The 20700-nt window shown below is 36.9% G+C and overlaps 1 protein-coding gene across 1 annotated transcript in view; it reads left to right on the forward strand.

Moving 5' to 3' along the window:
* The window catches only part of arhgef10 (Rho guanine nucleotide exchange factor (GEF) 10), a 44827-nt gene that overhangs the window by 21046 nt on the left and 3081 nt on the right, over positions 1 to 20700 (forward strand). The window contains exons 13-22 of the mRNA XM_044143696.1: positions 1688 to 1803; positions 3165 to 3253; positions 5007 to 5107; positions 5386 to 5507; positions 7605 to 7691; positions 7826 to 8052; positions 8207 to 8364; positions 11955 to 12097; positions 14458 to 14632; positions 20093 to 20215. Of these exons, the coding sequence (XP_043999631.1) occupies positions 1688 to 1803; positions 3165 to 3253; positions 5007 to 5107; positions 5386 to 5507; positions 7605 to 7691; positions 7826 to 8052; positions 8207 to 8364; positions 11955 to 12097; positions 14458 to 14632; positions 20093 to 20215 (1341 nt within the window). The remainder of the gene's footprint in view (positions 1 to 1687; positions 1804 to 3164; positions 3254 to 5006; positions 5108 to 5385; positions 5508 to 7604; positions 7692 to 7825; positions 8053 to 8206; positions 8365 to 11954; positions 12098 to 14457; positions 14633 to 20092; positions 20216 to 20700) is intronic.

Genomic DNA, 20700 nt, shown 5'->3' on the forward strand with positions numbered 1-20700 from the left:
AGGAAGCTGAGACAGCATATCACCCTTTACAAATATTCCTCTTGATGTAAAGTTATGGTGGCACCATTAGCCTGTGGAAAGGTTTTTTGTTTTTTTTAATTGGCAGGGACAGGGAAGCTGATCAGTTAAACTGTTCACAGATGCTCTTCATCCAGTCTCACTGCATTTTAAGCTATTTTGAATAATTGTTTAAATATTTTAGTTGCATTTTAGTCATGTGTGGCTCTACACTGGTAGTAATGTACCTTTAAAAGACATAATAGTTATAACTGCAGTGAAAGGTGGCTCTAAAACGGAACTTCAACACATTTGAGTTTTATTAAAAAATACTTTGAAAACGATTTGTCATTTTCCTTTTATGCACTAGTTTGTGGTAATGTGCCCCATTAAACCACAATAGCACATTGAGGCTTCTGGTTGTGTCATAAAATGTGTTCTTGGCGCTGTACAGTAAATCTTTCTGTTTGGTTTAAAGCCATCTTTACGTGTGTGTGGGTGTGTGCGTGTGTGTGTATATGTGTGCACTTCAAATGTGTGTGTTTGTTCCAGGAATAAGTGGAAAGAATAGTTGCTCATCTGTTTTGGGCCAAAAAGCACCTCTGGCACCTGAGCACTGCAAAAATATTCTCCAACATGTGATGTCATCTTGTTGTAATGTCTTTCTGCACTGGCACCATCTAAAACTGGTCATTTAAAGTCACAGTTTCCTGCTGCACTCACACACAGTGTGTAATTTTGTAGACTGTTTGCTTTTTGGAACCTATTTACTTCATAAATGATAGGCTTTGCTATAAAAATGCTTTTACTGATGCTTTTTTTTGCACTTGGACAAAGAGCCATTTAGAAATCTAGATCTTAACAAAGATCACACATAGCCAATATAGGTATTGGGAATGGGCATTTCAGTGACATAAAGGTAATTTGTCTCTCTTCCTGTTTTTATATAGACAATTAAGTTCTAAACAGCAAGAACCCATAAATAGTCATGGATTCTGTTGCCAGATAATAAGTGATTTATTTATATTAAAGATGCCTCAAGGTCTGTGAAAATTGAAGCTGATTTTTTCAACTGTAACTTAAACTTGTAAAGCATTGAGCACAATTCAACTTTTAAATTAGATTTAACAGTATCTAATTCTAAATATATGGTACCAGACAGTAATATGTCTAAAAATGTCTACATTGTTTAAATGTGTTCTGTACAGCAGTATGTATATTTTTTAAGGTATATATTTTAAAAAATACTGCACCATGCTCATTATGGGATACTTGGAATAAAAGGGAAGAGATGAAAGTGTGATTCAAAGTGGCATGCAAAACCAAACCTTTGGCCCCTGAAAGCCAATAGTGGAATATGTGCATCCTTGTGAACAAATAGTGATGTGAATGACAACCCAGGCAAGTTTATAAAACTGTCACTGCAGCCTGTGGGAAACTATTTGCCCTTTATTGATCTTTGTCCTATTTCTAACTGCTGCTCCCATTCTTGCTCATTGTTGCCCGAGTGTCCACTCTTTTCTAAGGGAACTATTGAGAACCGAAACTGTTGCCAAATCAACGCTGTTGGCAGTTTCTGAACACAGATTCTTCTTCTTCTTTGAACTATCCAGACTGTTTCACTCAATGTTCATTGGATTTATTTGGGGTATTTGAAACCATGAAGTTTTCTTGTCTTTTTCATTTACAGACAAACTTTACATGGGCCCTGGTCAGCTGTACCAAGACCTGCAGAACCTAATACATGACCTTAGTTTGGTCAACCAGATAGCTGGTATGATTGGCAGCCTCAAAGGGAACTATCAGGTACAGTATACCTGCACTAAACTCAAACATAAAGTCAGATCAGAGGCAGTCACATTAATATATTACCCACAAACCAAAGCAGAGCTAACTTTGTCAACACATTTTCATTTTAGAAGGTTTTTTAGACATGCTAGTTTTAGTCTAGAACTTGCTACATTTTATTGCTGCGCAATTCAGAAAAAACTTTCTGAATTGTGTTTGAGTGGTAAAATAAAAACAAAAAAAATATGTAATGGGGAATTTTATTTGATTTTTTTCACAGCACTTTCAAATTTCTGGAGTCTCTAGAGTTCCACTGGTTATAATTGGTTTATTTTGTGTGAGGTTTTTAAGTCAGGTTTTACTCTTTTTAAAAACAGAACAAGAGGACATAGAGGTGACATTTTAAACAGTTTTTACATTAACAGTGAAGCAGGCGTCAAAGCTGTCATTACAAGTCATTTCTGTATGTATTCGCTGAAAAATGTGGATCCATACCTTAACTAAACTCTGCAAAAACTTGCCAACATTTCCAAATCATGAATGAACCATGACAGACAGAGATACTAAATTTCTACTAAAAAGTATAAAGCAGAGCAACTTCACTGTACCTTCCTTAGTCTGTCTTAACTGCACCTTGTTTTCTCTTGCAGTTTGACAGCCTGGTTGCGATTAGGTTTCGGGTGTTTACTCTTTATTTAATATATGTTTAATGATACAATTTAACATAGCTACATGTTCCTTCACAATACCTAAGAATAACATTTAAGCTGTGGTTTGTTTTAATGTGAGAAACTTCTCCTTCAGAGTTTAGGTGTCTCTTAGGCTTTGATTTGAATAGTCCAGAGCTGTCCTATCAAGTGTCAACACAAGACTGGCGGTGGTAATGAAATAGTGCTTTAGCCTGCAGAGTGCAGTGTGAGTCTCTGTGTTTGTGCTGTGCTGGTAGGTCTGTCAAATTCAGACGGGAGTCATAGAGAGGCTCACAATGTCCAAATAGATGAAGGTGAGAATGGATTCTAACGCAGAGGAATAGGAAAGAAAAAAGCCAGACATATTATGGCAAGATTTTATCTCTACATTCCTAGACCTAATTCATGCAGACAGTATTCTAGTTATAAATGAGCAACAAGAGAATTTTCATGTTGAGGGAGTTTTCATGTTAAAATATCATCAGTAATGACATTTTAAGACCACATTTCCTCCTATTTGTTCTTGCAATGTGAATGCTCACCCCTACAAATTCTGTACTTCAGAATTTTCCAGAATATTTGTGGAAATACTGTGGAAAACATTTATCCCATTCCTTCCCTTGTTGTTGTCCTCATTCCTTCACATTTTCCATATAATTCTTCCTCTCCTCAATTTGATTTCTCTGGGTTTCAGGTCTCCAGAGGCTAATATTGAAGAAGGAAGAAGAGATCAGGGCAGCTGACCGGTGCAGGATTCAGCTCCAGCTGCCTCAAACCAAGTCTGTTTTCCCACAAATGTTTTGTTTATCCTACAGCTGACTTTATCCCCTTTTACCCTGCTTTTTCTTGCATCCTCACTGCCCCCTCTGTATGTATTGGGCTTTATGAGAGAGAATTAGACCACATTTGGATAAACAAGTTCCTCCACCAGCTCTAATCTGAGGCATGAATCACAAGGGAGAAAATACACATCAGTGTTTGCAACCAGACTCTACCCAGCTGCTCCTGTATACAAATATTCATCCTTCACATTAAGCCACACCATTATACACCACACACGAGTCCCCAAGAGTGCATCTTGTTTTGACCCTTCCACATTCTCTGTGACCATTACTCTCCTGCTCTTTATTTCTCTTCTCAATTCTGTCGTTCCTCTCAGTTGTATCTAACTGCTGGGATTATCCAAGGGTATGTTTGGAAACACAGCTGCACCCATTTCATTCCTTTCCTGATCCCTTCCTTGCAGAACACAACGCTTCAGAGCTCCAGCTATAGAGGAGAGAAGCATTTTAGAGACACAAACAGGCACATATGTTTGTGTCTATAAACAAACTGTTTATAGAAGTGATAATTGACTTTCACTTCTGTTGCACCTTTTCTGAATTGTTAGATATCAGGTTGTAGTACTTTGGAAATATGCATACTCGTAAAGAATTTATTTTTTTACATTCTGTTACAAACACTCAATGGATCTTGCCTTTACGGCAAAGTGACAAGAAGATATCTACTTTTTAAAGCTCTTAAGAAATCATTTTTGCAGTTTGCAAGCTAAATAGGGGATATGCCAGACATGTGGAAGATGGTGCTCAGGACAGACAGGACATGTAAAATGCCACGTGTTGTGGGAAACTTAACTGCACATCATCTTGAAAGCTCTATTTTCACCTTAAAACATGGTGGAAGCATCAAGCTGAAGGGATACTCTTCTTCAGGATGGATTGGGAAGTTGTTAGGATTTAATGAGAGAATGGTGGGAGATGAATCTAGGGAAACCCTGAAAAAAAAGCCTGTAGGAGCCCATAAAACACTTGAGATAGGGACCAAGGTTGACCTTCGAGGAGAACAGCAACCCGTTGCAAACAGCCAGAGTTACAATGTGACGGTTTGTATCACATCATATTCATGTGTTTGAACAGCCTGGTCAAAGTCCAGACCTAAATAAAATCTATAATCTGAGGAAAGATTTGGAAATCAATGGTTTTCGAATCTGACTGATCTTGAGTTTACTTGCATAGAAAAATGGGCAAAAGTCTCACTCTAGTTGTAGCTGTAACTGTAACAGGTGACTCTACAAGGTTTTACATGCCAATCCAACCTTTTTTAGGTTTTGTTTTTGTGCAAGGAACCATTTATCATGTATTCATATCATTTATATAATTTATTCATCACAATTAAGTCCTATGATGCCCAAGATTACATAAAATCTCAATAAAATATATTGACGCTTTTGATGGTAAAGTGACAGAAGGAGAAAAAAATGAAAACTTATGCAAGGCACTGTAATCAAAAACATAGACAGATAAGTGAATATAGATGATGGCCTACAGACAGAAAAACATTAAGGAAGTTCGTGTTGGTCCAGGTTTAGAATATAAAAGGGGTTGAGGGCACTTTAAAGTTTTTTAATGACAAATTCACTAATCAATGGATGGCTATTTTTAAACATTACCTGAAGAACAGTTAAATGCAAGCCAGAATCCTTTATTTTTCTGATCATGTGTGTGTTTGCTTTGTCCTCTTCTATTTTGGCAGGGCCGGTAAGCTCACATACTTCAGTGCGGTGTTTAATACACTCAGCCCAGCCATCAAACAGTCATGGATCAGTAACCTGCAGATGGCAAAGTTGGCTCTAGGTACTGTATTGCACTGCCATGTATCTGTTGCACATTAGACCCTTTTGAATCCACATATAACTCTTATCTACTTATTTAATATAACAGTCAAACTTGGGCCTGTTCAGATTGCGCACCTCCAATGAGAATCGGAATGCTTAATCACAGTTTCTGCTAATAATTTGAATTCCTGAGATGACAATTGAAGTTTTACAATGTAATCCCTGCAGTGTTCTAACTGAAAACAGATGGCTTTGTTCTCTGAATAACCTGTGTGCCTTATTTGTGTTTAAAATCAGAGGAGGACAACCTGCAGGGCTGGTTCTTTGCAGATGATGACGGTAATCATATCAAGAAGCAGAAACACCCCCTCTTGCTTCAACAGATGCCTGTGGTAATGTCAAAACTGCAAGAGTTCAAGGTGAGTTTCCTTCTCTACAGCTCTTTTTAAGGTATCCTGGGTTTTTTCAAGGGTATTTAAAAATTAAGAAGCTACTAGGAGTAAATTAGTGAGCAATACTTACTAAGAATTCTTGGTAAGCTAGTTGAGAGGTCAATTCCATTTATTTAACATTTCATTGAATTACCGTCCCGAAGAATGTTTCTGATAAATAGTAAGACCTTTGGAGTCAAAGAAATTACTACAAAATGTTAAATATGTGGGTGAGAAATGTTGTATACTTTATTTTAAATACTTCACATTTTTCTTCAGGGATTTATATAAAAAAAGGAAACGTTTGAAGATTTCCTACTAAAAATAATCAAAAGAAAAATACCCATCTACTCATTGCCAGAAACTTTTTTTTGTAAATTTGTTAATGTACAGTGAGAATTTACTTTAAGTAAACCTAACATTTTTTCAAAGCATTAAAGTATTAACACTGATTTAAATTGCAAATGTATAATGTGATCACAATGCTTGTATGTCATATCTTGCTGACTCTTGTTTTTTTAAACAGTGTTATCGCAGCTAGTGCTCTTTAAGTTTCCATACAAAGATTCTGTATTTTAGCAACTTAAAATAATACCAAACAGCTGATTTTGTCTTTCTGTTAGTATTCATGAAAGTTTTATTTTTCAGCCAGCTGACCAGCAGTGCAAAGAAGCAGCACAAAATCACCCAGTCACACAATCATAAACACCACCAACCTTTGTTTTGCTTTTTCTGGCCTTTAACTAAAAGATCTTTAAACTATTCGAACTATACAATGGAGAAGTTTACTGGTTTTGAAACTATCTCTTTTTAAAACCTTGTACTCTGATACCAGTAACCAAACCATGCCTAACTGATCCTTTATTTGCTGTATAGAGAGAGAGAGAGAGCACGTTTTCTCAGCTCTACCTCTTAGAATCTGGCATTACTTTAAAGTCAGAAGAAACACTTACTCGTACATCAGCAGGGAAAGAGGCAGGGCTGTAATTCTTTCAATGTAGGATTAATTTAAGTAGGTATTTAATTACATTCCTATTCTACTTGGATCTTAGTTTGACCTGTTGAAGGTATAAGTAGGATATAAATGTTAATAAAATGGATGGCAAGTCTTCAAGATTCCCTTCATCCATTCCAAATGTCCTCTAAAGAGAACAAGAGTTCACGCTGTGGTTTTATATTCTGTAGCAGTCTTTACAGGTGTGAGGTGAAGATTATCTTTTATTTTGTAATTCTTTTGTTTTATGGATTAAGTTGAGTCAGGGTTGATTTTACAATACTTTGTCTAATAACCTTCTGAGCTTCCAGAGCCTCTAATTTGCTGTCCACATCTTGTTTGGTTATTATACTTGGTTACAGAGTCAGCCCTAATGACATCATGTTGTGAGTGTAACACCAAAACAGGCCCTTAAAGTTTTATGGGGTAAAGACTATAGCTCAGATGTCTACTGCCACTACTTCAGCCTCATTACGTGGACCAGCATGCTTTTCCTGGTGAGCTGCAGCAACACTGCAGGCCTTTTAATATTGACCTGTCACCTTGAACCATCTGGTTGATTTTTATTTTTTATTTTTTGATTATCTCCTTTTTACAATCGTTCAGTAAAGAAGAAGAAAAAATCTTTCACCATACATTTAAAGTGGTAGGCCACACTGACTTGTGAAGTAAATTGAAATTACCAGAATAAAGTAATATTAACGTGGTCATATCTTGCCATGAATCATCAAAGACCCAGTTAGTTAGAGTGTTTTGCTAATAGCTACAAGGTCTGATCTCTATATTTTTAATTTTGAGCTCTCTCCAAAACATTTAAAGATTAAGATTAGAGTGAGTCTAATCTTGACCCATAGTACATCCTGGGTTTACAAAGGGTAAATCAAGCATGTAATTGGTAGGTTAACAGTTAAATAAACAATTGGTGAGTACAAATAGAGATTCAGAGGTCAAGCCTGGGTTTTTTGGAAGAGCTGAGTGTTCAACATGTTTGAAATTTTTTTACGCTTAGGTTGAAACCACAAACATCTGTGACTTTGTCATGGTGACCTAATGCATGTATTTATGAGATGTTTTTCTGTGTTCTGTGGCAGGTGGAATGTGCTGTTCACAACCCAGAGCCATACATAAACACAGAAAGCACAGCCGACTCTCCTGTAGTTGGCCATGGATGTGTCTGGGTGAGATCATTTCCTATATGGCTTAGAAGAAGTTGCAAATCACCTAACATAATAAAAATAAGTTTCAGGATTATGCAGTGTGAATCATCAGTTTTTAAAGGAGTTTGGGGGGTTTTCTTCTGTTGAACACTCAGGTTGCAAGTTGCACCAACCAGATGGGTCAAATTGCTATAGTGGCCATGCAGAACTCCAGCCCTAAAGTGACGGAGTGTTTCAATGTGGAGTCCCGAATCCTTTGCATGGCTTATGTCCCAACAGAGCAACTTAAGGAGGACGGTGAAAAGCTTTCAGAAAGCAATTTCGCTCCCCCTGCAAAGGCCAGTGATACCCCCACTGTCTGCTTAGGCATGGAGGAGGGCAGGTACTAATACACACCCTTACATGGAAAATCATCTGAGAATGTAGAAATTCTCCCAACAATTCAAATACACCTAATTGAATCGCTTTGTTTTTCCTTACAAATATGTATATTGAAGTAGTTTTGCTCTAATTCTTTTTCTACACATTCTGTTTAGTATCATTGTGTATAAGAGCACCCAGCGGTCCAAGAAAATACGTCTGCAACATTTCTTCACCCCAGACAAGTCCACAGTCACCAGCCTGGTCTATAAAAAACCCTGTCTGTATGCTGGCCTGGTTAGTGGTGCCGTCGCCATTTACTCCAGATCACAAGGTGTGTTTCTTAAATATTGCAGAAGTACTTTTAAGTTTTTAAAGCTTTATTTTTCTTCTTTTTCAAATCTGCAAATAAATAAAGTTCGCAAACACAATAGCCAGTAAAATCAACTCGGTCATAGCATTGTGAAGTTCTGCCACAGCCCTATATCTGGTTGAATTTCTTTTCAAACTTGGATACTTTACTGACAAACTTTGATGTTTTACAACTCGATGTCTATGAATATGTATGTTAGGTGTGTAAGTCAGCAGCTCTGGGTGTAGCTTGAGGTCAGGGGTTTTCTCTTCTGTGTGTTTAAGCCCTGTTTCCATTTGCTTGGTTGTCTAGGTGAAGCCGCTATATTAACTCTGACCTGTATAATGTTTTTCCTCCTTTGCTTCTGAGTACAGACGCCTTACACTCAGCCAAACTCTTCCCACATATTTTCACATTCTCCGTTTTGTCCCATCTGTCATCAGCTGTCATAGTGGTGTAGACAATGTGTGTCTAGGATTGTGCTATGAGTAGAAATATGCTATTTTTTTTTTCTTTTTTTCCCAAATTTGACAACTGAATCTGAATTTCTTCACAATTGTGTATTTCGACTGTTGTAAGCCATTTAGGTCATTGTTATTACCGTACTCTACCTTGCAAACTTTTGAATGTGTCTTGAATTCTCTAACCTGGCAAAATGGATAAGTTTAAAAGTAGATCATCACTTTTGCAAAGCTGCACTGTCAAAAAGATTTTGCTGCACAAGAGCTTGGAAAGCAAAGACAGACAGATGAATATGGATGATTGCCTACAGACCTTTTTTTTCCTATTCAACTGCACTTTGCTTAGAAGAAATTATCAGTGTGCAACTATTCTGGAATGTTTTTGGATGGTTCCTTGTTTGGGTGAATATGAGAGGTGTTTTTTTTTTCCTCTCTTTAGTCCTACTGGTTACCAGACAGCTGTGTAGTATATGGGACTATTTTCTTACCAGATGCAAATCTTGGTCCTGAATAGTTGAAGGTTTTTTTTTACACCATTAAAAATTCTCACACCATGTCTGGAATATGATGCTTAATACTAAAATTGATTCATCCTGAAAACATTTCAGCGTGTATGTTTTGTAAATGTCTGTATTGTTTACATTTTAACCAGATGCATCATTTATCTTGCTGAGTATAGAATCCGATCATATTCCTTGAAGTCTATCTTCAAAACCTCCGGATATCAGAACAGCTGAACAGACGGGCTTTCTAATTCCTACGGTGCTGCTGAGCTTCTGAAGCTGTATGGGAAATGTGACTCTGCTGTTGATGCAGTGTTTCTGAAGCTGGCAACCTCATTCTGCCATGTTTGCTGTTTCCCAAATGAAGGACTGTGTGAGAAATTGAGAAAGGGGGGAGGCAGTGATTCAGCATTGGGCGGACGCCGCAGTAAGAAACTCACATCATGAGCTTGGTTTCTTTGTGTGCAGCCGACCTGTAATATCTCATTTTTCCTAGAGAGAATAAAAATCTTTATTGCTTGTGGCATTTCTATTTAGTTGTCTGCTTGCAACCATCCTCTTTTTTTGTATAGCCGACAATGACATGAAGGAATGAAACAGTTCAACAAGTAAAAGATGTGGGCAGATACACTTCAGCTGAGAGGACTTATGTAAGCCTGAAAGCTGGCACTTCTGTCTTGGTTTTTTTCACTACTGCTCCTTTTTGTTTTCTGTGCAACATTTTTTTTATTTATTTATTTTTAGAAATTTACCTACACTGTGCCATTGTTCCAATATTGATTCCGAGCAAATCCCTTCTGGCTTGTTTAGCAATTAGAATAGAATAGAATAGAATTCAACTTTATTGTCATTGCACTGTCACAAGTACAAGCAACGAAATGTAGTTTGCATCTATCCAGAAGTGCTATACAGGATATACATATTTATTTACAGGTGTACAAGACTAAATATAAATATGGGAGCTATATGCACAGATTATACAGATTATTGCTGTATTTCTGAAAAAAAATATTTCACTACTTTTCCATCTTTGTGCCTTGATTGTAAACAAATATTTTACCAAAGTCTCAATCAGCTGATGGTCTAGAGTAGCCAAAGGAATGTGATCTATGTCTGTTGTGCTCACTTTCTTTCCATTTTATGACTGCATTCACAAGTACATTTCTAAAGCTACTGCAGGCAGCGGGGTGTTTTTATTGCAGCTACCCTGTACCCAGGCACATGCAGAACACAGTGTGTAGGAGGTGCATGTGGGATACAGCTTGGCTCTGACTAAGGCTTAACAGCCCATCTATATTCATAGTGAAGCTCTGTGAAAACCATCAATGGCCACTTATCAAACATTAGCAGAGTTATAAATGCAGGTAACCTTTACAGATGACATTTATAAAGATGGATATACTGTTACTGCATTGTTTATGCACTGTGCATACCCATCTTCTTAGTCAGTCATTTAAAAGATCCTAATAGAAGTGGATTCTTTAAATACAGGGTTATTGTATAGCTTTGAAATGTCTGAAGCAATTTAGAATTTGATTTGAACAACTTCCTGTAAAGAAATTCTCCAGAAAATATAAATGTATTACATTTCACTTCTTATTTTTGCCTCGATCATGTTTTTTTTAACTCAACATAGTTCCAAAATTAAATCTGGTTTAGATGCCAAACAAGATGCCTATGTTTGTTGGAATTTTACAAACAAAATAAACGGATTGTGTATCCTAAATTCTGATTTATATAGTTGGTAATTACTGTAGTGTAATCCAATCAAGATTTTAAAGTATAATAGATGAAACTATGAATGAAGCTGATCTTGGTCTGGGTACAAAAACTAAATAAAAAATAGTGAAATGGCCAGTTATTAATATCCAAAAGTGCAAAAATTCCAAATTATATTTTTTATTATGATAAACTAAATAGAATTATCATTTTTGGTTTATATTTATATGAAGGGATTGATAATATGATAAACAATAAAATGTTCAATTCATCTTTTAAAATTGTAAATTGTTGTGTAAAACTTATTTTCTCACATTTCCTGTGCTATAGTCCATTATGATTATTCAAATGGAATCTAACATCTGATTGGCTAAAATGTAACAAGTCAACTGCTGACAAGTCATTTACTCCATAGCTGTGTTTAAGGTTGACAAAACAAATTTATGACTTGTTGCAACATAGGACTATTAAAATAAAATCAAATATTTACATAATTATTATACTCTTATTATTAAATAAATATGAACTTACACTATGATGTGATACAATAATTAATCATTTAAAAGTACTTGATTGTATTTATATATCATGTATTTCTAGATATATTTATCTGATCACACATGATAAGCATCATTTTGCAACTTGAACTTTGGCATCTTGGCACTTAATAGCTGACTTAAGTTGTTTCATGGCATGTGGAACTTTTAGGTAATAAAATTCAGTTGATTCTCTGTAGACTGCAGGAAAAATCAAGATATTTGTCTAGAAAAAGGATTTTTAAAATTGAAAAAGATGGGGTTTTTTAATACTTTTTTTAGTTTTTATATTTTTCATATATGTTGAATAAATCCACAATGTTCTAAATAAGCTATGTTGTGTCCTTTCCCAGATGGTTCTTGGAGTTGTGAGAAGCCCAAGTTACTGAAACTTGGAGTCCTTCCAGTTAAGGCCGTACTGGCTGTAGAGGATCACCTCTGGGCCTCTTCAGGTGGACAGGTTTTCATCATCAGCACACACACACACTGTGTGGAGGTATGTGTCTCAACCAGAATCCTGTGTGGGTAGTTCAATAAACAATCTTTTCTTCATAGACTTGGTGATTTGAAAGATAAATTGGGTTTGAGATATCTGCTTATCTGTCCATCTCTCCCATCTCTCTTATGTAAATCAAACAGCAATCAAGCTGGAGCAAAAAATCATTTCCATATCTATTTTATGAATATAAGAAGGATGAGTCTCTCAAGATAAGATAGGGACAGTAAGTAAGATCATAAATTCCAGAAGGAGGAAATACGCACGTTAAGCAGCCATTTTTCCCTTCTAAAATTTTCCCTGAAAATCTCGGAATATGCCATTTTGTGTTTGTCCCGGATGGGTTTGTGTAATGGGAGCACCTGCTGTGGGTCCAGGAATAGTAACAATCTTGTGACATGCACTCGCTTATAATGGGTTTAGCCTCATTAAGCTTATTATGTCAAACCACCTGCTTGTTAGCTCTCTTTTCTTCACATAGGACTTACAGTTAGTCCAGAGTATTAATTAAAAGTCAGACAGAAAGGAGGACAAAGCAGCAGAGACAAAAAAGTCTCCATGTCATTAAGCACATGGAACTAGTGTTGGAAAGATAAAATGTAGGTCATCCAGATTTTCTACCATCAGCTTTTGTCTGCTTCAAAATTCTTCTACATAGATTCTTTATTTCCAAGTTTGAATCCACCCACATGTTGAGCAGCATTTGAGATTATGTAATATGTAGTCATGCTAACAGCTGCTACAGGTCTCTACACACAAAATCAAAAACGTTCAATATTATCTGAAGTTGTTTGTGTCTAACTTCGTGGATTAAAAAAAGACAGTTCTGAAAATGTGATCAAATAAATCCACCACCTGGTCTGTCCAAATGTTTTGAAATATTTGAAAACTGAGTTTTTTTGTTTTTTTTTATTTGACTCTGAAGCACATTTGTGTGCAGACATAACAGCCGCAGACATTGCCAGGTTGGATCTAGTCTAAGCAAGGCTTAGGAGGGTTGCATTGTGTTCATTACGCACATTCAACAAGAATGTGCAAAAATTTAACAATACAAATAAATGCTCTCCAAACACCTCACACATACAGGGCCTTTCACATTTATTAGCACCCTGCTAAAATGCGGGGGAGACTTATGAGTATTGTCTTTCCATATGTGACCTGAGTATCCAAGAAACTGAAGAAATTCACTGGTGTGTTTTAAATTTAGCAACACCCAAACAGAAATTGGTTCACCTCAAAGCTGAAACACCCCAGTCAGATACTCATCAGTCTAGTATGAATAGTCCAGTGCAGCGAGGAATGTTCAGACCTCTATAATGGAGAAGCTAAACAGCATCCACACAAAAGAATGGCCCAGCACAGAAGAGCAAAGTCACTGGGTCAAGACTCAGCAGTTCATTTATATCCCAAAGACAATTGGGACTCTTGTTTGAATTTACTAATGCACACATGTTGGACAGGAAAGTGTGGGCTAAAAGAAGCCATCTGTGTGAAACGTGAAAAACTAATGGCCACAAGTTTCTTTGTTCAAACATAGAAAGTTAAGCCTGGCCTTATCTCTTCAGGCATTTTTACAACTATTCACACCTTGGGGCATGTGACCAAAACCATTCCCATGGCAACAGTAGAGACATGTTTGGATTGTCGAGCACCAGAGAGCCAAACGGTGTGAATTGAAAGGAGGGTTTGACCAGAGACTATAAATGTCCTTAATGGCCCCATTAGTGTCCTTAATGGCTCCATTGCTCTAAATACTTTTAAACCTACTACTTTCGGACATGTATGACTATCATAGCCTGAGAAGTTACACTAGTATAAAAGAGGCAACCTTATGAAAGGTGATAGGATAAGTGTTATTGTACTGGTTAAGGGGAATTGTGCAAATAATTGTCAGCAGATTCTAGTATTTGTGCCACTGTTTTTTTTTTTCCTTTTAATGAGTAGGAATTAAAGCTTGTGACGGTTATTGTATCATACAAGTATTTAGCTATATATATATATATATATATATATATATATATATATATATATATATATATATATATATATATATATATATATATATATATGTATATATATATATATATATATATATATATATATATATATATATATATATATATATATATATATATATTTCTGATCTTCTGGATTATGTAGCTTCCCTATTAGTCTATATAGCTACATGTCCAATCCAATTCAGTCTGACTGCATAAAGGCAATTCACAACATAAGACAAGGCACTAACAATCCTTTTTGGTTTAATTCAATTTCAAAGTAATGAAAAGGTGAGATTATTCAGTCTTAATTTGTGAATCTTAGGGCAAAATATCATCACTTTGTCTGTCTCCATCATCTAGAGGCAGCTGGAGGCCCACCAGGAAGAGGGCATGGTGGTGTCTCACATGGTGGTGGCCGGAGTGGGCATTTGGATCGGATTCAGCTCCGGTTCAACTGTACGCCTCTTCCACACTGAGACCTTGGAACACCTGCAGGACATAAACATCGCCACAACCGTCAACAATATCCTGCCTGGTAAGTCTGTAGTGTAGACCTAAATTAAAATTTTTCTAAAACATAAAATTAGAGAAATGAAGTATATGTTTTGTTTCTTGATAAACTTTACGCCTCTTTTTTAAAACACTAAATATTTATTTTAAGTTTTAAAGATTTCTTGTTTTCATGTAGAGATCAAACACTTCTTCCTGAACTCCTTTCCTGGTTTAGGAAGGAATCCTGTAGTATCACTGCTGTACTCATACAAAAAGTTGAATTTACATTACTGATTAGCCAGGCTTACCACAGAAGCAAAATATTTATATTCACCTGACTTAACTTGTGGCATAAATTTTTCCTTTGCAGAAAAAAGCTAAAGTTAACAGGTTTTGTACTCCTGTTTTTATTGGATTGATTTACACTGATATCAGAGTATTGTTTGCCAATCTCACCAGTTTTCACTTTGTTGTGTGGTCTGGAAATTGGGAAGGAATATATTGCTCTGTCTAAAGTCTTTTATAGGATTACCTCTTTGATTTCTGCTGTTACTCAGTAATTTATATGCGTAACAAAGATCAAACATAGTCTAAAATTGGAAAGTAAAGGATAGTTGTTTCAGCTTCTTTTTCTTCATCTAATATAATTGAAATATGTCTCTGCACTCAGTGATGGAGACTTTGTTCTCACATTTTGATGGAGTTACCCAAATCATCACCCAGGTATCAACTGACTCGCATCAAAACAACTTTTTTTATTTGATTTGATTTTTTTACACTTCTGTCCAATTCTCTAATGTTAATGGTAAGCTTTATCTTTCAGGATGAAGATAGATTCTGCTATCTTAAAACTGTCTAAAAGTAACCTGATAAAAAATGTGACATTTAAAAAGTGCTGGATGAACAAAATATAAAGCTGTGAAGACGTTGGGCTTGTAAGAGCCTATTTTGGAATTAATTGAGAGACTCAAAACCCAAATATAAAAGTTTCTAGGGTTTTTATTACCTTTGACAGGTTGACAAATGCATAAAGTTTAAAGCAATAGTAGTAAAAGCAAGAACTCTGGGAACATTGTTTTGTTTTTACTCTTTGTAGAGCAGTTGCCTTTACTTTAAAATATTCTGTGATAAAGGCTCAACTCTTAGTCAGTGATTGACTAAGGTGGTGCAACTGTAAACCTGTCATTAACAAGCTGTGCTATCTGAACAAATGAGCCATGGCTCATTGAAGATTTGAATCCAGATAGGTTTTTATTGTGGAGAGCAAATATTTATTTTATGGCCTTTATAGAAGAACACCCAAGTTACATTGACTTTGGGAGTAGCATGGAGTTTCTGCCAAAAAAGACTGAATTCAACCCAAGCAGTTTTCACATATGTCTCTCAGCACCACCATTGTATCTGAACGTCTCTATTAATAGTTTCCTTATAATAAATGATTATGTATTCAGGAGAGTTTCCAAGCTTAAACTGAAACATTAGGTTTACATCACTTGTGTTGTGTCTGAAAACAACAGTGACCTCCTGCGCTGGATCTTGTAATGTGCTGCTTTGTGTCAGTATGACCCAAAAACACTAAGCCAAAGAGCATTGCTGGTGTTGTGGGTGCAGTTGTAGCTGCTTTTAGTCATTTCTTGTTTTTCCATCCCTCTTCACTGGGGATGCATTGATCACAGATTGTGTCAGTTTCCGATCACCAATTCCCTAAAGCTCTGACCTGTTACTGATTGGAGCTAATTGAGATTACTTTTTCTGAACTATAAGTATCAATTTCTACACAATCCATTCAAAAGGAACAACTATGTCCTAGTTAATATTTGGGATTAAAAACCACTAATTTCCTGAGTGTTAAATCATTTTGTACTTTTATTATACATATACCACAAGAAACCCTTCTGTTATAGTTGATCATTAATTATCTAGATTGGGATCGGAGGCAAAGTCGCAATGTTCTGTTTTTACTTTTTTCTTAAACATTTTTAAACACCTCCTCATTGCTGAGAGTAGCTAAGTAAGTCTTAGCTACTTAGTAACAGCTTCCTCACTAATGAGTGTTTGCATCAGCTTGACCTGGTAGCACTCTGAATGGTGCATTCACTGACCAAAAACAATGTTGGATTTTCAGTTTCAATGTTTTTTTGGTGTATCTTTAGTCTGTGCATCAGATGTATTCAGATTTGTGTGCATTGGGAGAATAATTTCACAAGTAGTGAGGAATTTTAAATGATCTTTTATGTGTTGTTAAAGAGCAGGACTAGAGCTTTTAGGTTTAAAAACTTCAAACCATCCACTCAGTATTTCTGTATCCATGTCAGCAAATTATTCCTTGTGGAATCATGATAATAGGCACCATCTCTGAGGATGGCCCTCGTGGCTAGAAGCTGACATGCTGCCTTGAGTTTGTACTGTGTTTGAGCCTCCATATAATGTCCACTACTTAGACTAATAAGTGGAAGTGCTCTTTGTGTGAGAGATGTGGGTGATAAAACCGATTAGTTGAGGGAGCTCACCGTCTTTGTTGGTTAATGGTATCCATGTACCCACAGGAAGTTGCTTCTAGGACAAGCTGACACACATGAAAACCTTCATCTTCTGGGCAGTGCCATTTCCTCTGATAGTGATATAGGAATTTGAGACTGTCAGTCTATATGGAAGTCTAAAGCAAGGTTGAGCTGCAATAATTTGGGATATTTTACCAAAACAAAAGTACTCTAGACTCTTGTCTGGCTTTTTGTCATTTCCTGTTATTTGTGCTACACTGCTGGCTCCTTAGGAACAGAGCAAGACCAAAAATCATGCTGCCTCTGCATAAATTCTGACGTAACTGGAACTTCAAGCCAAACTGGACTGCATGGTTTGACTGCAATCTGTGTGTTAGAAGGAAAGAGTGGTGGTTGACTCCCCTCCCTACATTGGTGTTTATTCACAGAGGCGGAATAACATCATCTGTTTATAAAGAAGATAGCGAAGCATTACATTACACTGAGGTATAATTCTCCAGTTTGTAAGAAGACTTAATGTGATTATGGCTTCTCGGCACCCCCAAGACCACTGCTGATTCAGCAATATTATTTCTACAAAAGGCGGAAAAGCATGGGGTGTTGCCCTCAGTGTGACTGCCTTTATCAATGGTGCAGTGTTGAATCAAGGAGGAGCTTTGGGATGGAGTTCTCTTACTCGTGTTCATGCATGTCAGAGCAGTTCGACCAGTCACTCCTGAACAGACAGAGGCTCCTTATCCAGGCAACATTCCCACAGATTTGCTAATAAGCTGCAACAGCAATCATTTGATGGTGCCACTGAACACTTTAAATAAATCAGGACAAGCAATTTGCATCAAGACAACCATGTCATTACAGAAGAAGGAAAAGGTGTACTAATTAAAGTCAAGTTAGGAGTAATACTTTTAAAGAGAGCCCAACAAACTGCAGATGATAGTCCACCATTACAGCAGATTGCTCTGTGATGATGTCTCAAAGAAGATAGCTGACTGGCTGCAGTGGTGTGGGTCTGCCATTGTCTTGTGCTGTGTGACCTAAATATGCAGCCATGCATGGTCTAATGGGAGACAAATATCAGGGGGCTGGTAAATAACTCATCCATATGTTTCTTTGTTTGTGCACCACTAATATTGCAAGCATCTTAAACCACATGTAACACACATTGATGAAAATATTGTTCACTGACTCTGAGATTAAGGGACAGATCGGGTGGGACAGTGCTGGATAAAAAGTGAATACTCACCTATAACTAGACCTGTCAATGCTCTGACAAAATGGTCACTTATGACTCCAGCTGTACTGATTTAACATGTTTCTTGCAAAAAATAAATTTATAACATTGAAGTTCCTCTGATTTTCTGCTTAAATTCACCCTCAAGTTTAAATTTTATACTGCAATCGTTTTACAGCAATTTTTTGTGTGAACTACTACATACTTAATGCATGTATGTAATTTATCAGATAATAAAAGTAGAACTAGACAAAATGGCAACTGGTGTATAAAATTGTACTATCTATTGGTGTAGGGGCCAATTGGACACTGATATAAAACAGTTCCCAACCCAACAAACTCGGTGACAATTTATTTTTGACTCAATCTGGTTTAAACTACTCAAATTGTTGTTCCAGCAGCATAAACTCATTATTTTGGGTAAACAACGTAACCCAAAAATTTTTGTGTGCATGTGTCAGAAAAGGTTTTGGGTCACAGGTCCAGCAATAGGCGATTACTCACAATGTGCTGATCCGAGGTATTTCTGGACCGACTGAATGGCTGATGGAGCGTGTTTTTGTAATTTTTGAATTCTACTCCTCCCTCCTGCTGCTGATTGTCAGGTCTTAGTGCGGATCAAAGAGGTTCTCTCGTGCAGGATCGGGTCCTGAGCCGGCCTGTGTTGATGCTCTCATAGGGTTTATTTTAGTTCACCCTCTGGGTGGGGAACTCCAAATATTATGAAAGGAGGAAGTTGAGCAAGGCCTCTGACCAGGAGTCTGTGTTTCTCCCGACTCTGATCCCTCATTAGAAGCACATGTGGGCAAGATGTTAGTGTTAAACTCTACCAGCCTGCCTATCTGGCAGGAATTTAAGAAGTATGGCAGCCTGGCGTGTGTGCCCCATAGATGGGGTCAGCTCTAGAGAAGCGGGGGTAGGGAGGACCGGCAGTAATTTTTCCAAAAGCCCAAGAGGATTACTTTGAGGGAGGAAATTCAAGTCAAGCTGTTACAGGAGTAATGACTCATGGCAGTCTCGCCTCCCACAAAGGAGACACTGAAGAGACTGTTTTAGCAAAATGTAAGACATTTTTTTGCATCCACACAAATATGATAAAAATATTCAGCTATTAATGAAACATTTGTAGCGTGAGAAAGCTTCCATGAAACATTTTATGCTTTGAATGGCCAGAGTTGCACGTATTTAAAAAGAACTGCCAACAGGCTGATTTTACTGCCCTCCTAGCTGAAAGGTGTCGTTAGCTTAACAATCGCAGCTCTTACCATCCGACCAGGCTTCAGTGATTTTTCTGAAGAGGAGAGAAAAAAAAAAGGTCATGTCGGCTTGTCCTGCTGTAATAGCCATAAGTTTTCTGAATAGAGGCAGAGCTTCTTCCTTAATTACAGCATTACGCTTCACTCAGCCTGTTACATAACACTTTTTGTGTTTGTTTGCTTGACTCAAAGCTGGCCATAATGCTGCATTTTTCTTTGTTCAGGCGCTTGAAAAGGGCTGCTTTTATCCACACTCCTCTTCACGTTGCCCTGGAGACACGCAAGCTTTGAACATCATGGCTGCAGAAAATGCTGCCACATTGTAAAACAAAGCCTTTCCCTCTATTCTGGTGAAGTGAACCATTAATCGTGCAGTTTTTCTCATTTTTCCAGGATACACTCCATGTAGGAGGCTGTGTTTGCCAAGGCCTTGCTTCTTTTATGCAAATATCATTGAATTTACTATAGAAACACTTTAATTGATGTAAGAATAAATTGTTTTGCTTTTTCTGCAGGAAACCAGAGAGTCTCTGTGAGCAGTCTGCTGGTTTGCCATGGTTTGTTACTAGTAGGAACCAACTTGGGAGTGACTGTGGCGCTTTCTGTCCCCAGACTACAAGGAATCCCCAAAGTAACAGGTAACATACAACTAAAGTGCATTTATGTTTCTTAAAATGCAAGCAGGGCTGCAAAGATGAGTGCAAGATTTGGGTTTTAATTTACATTCACTCACATCATCTTGGAAATGGACAAGAAGAATGATACAAAGATTTCAGAAAGTAATATAGAATGAAGTAATAATTTAGAGCCTACCATTTTATGTATGAATAAATGTAACTGTCAAGTTACATTTATTCATGTAACTTGTATAAGTATAACACTTTGAGTGACATCTGTTCTATAAAAGAAGTTTGACTGATAAAGATGTGTAAAAAGTTTTGAAATGTGTTTTTACCGCAGTAGATGAAAGCAATGCTTGCATTTTGAAAAACCCAATTAGAGTAGTTACTCACTGAGAGAAAATTTACATATTAAGTAATTCTCACTGATTCCCCTAACAATTTCTACCTGATAACTGTAACTACAGCTCTTGATTCAAAGAGTCTTAAAACTTCAAATTAGT

Source organism: Gambusia affinis, linkage group LG16, assembly GCF_019740435.1.
Source record: "Gambusia affinis linkage group LG16, SWU_Gaff_1.0, whole genome shotgun sequence".
Classification (NCBI taxonomy): Eukaryota; Metazoa; Chordata; class Actinopteri; order Cyprinodontiformes; family Poeciliidae; genus Gambusia; species Gambusia affinis.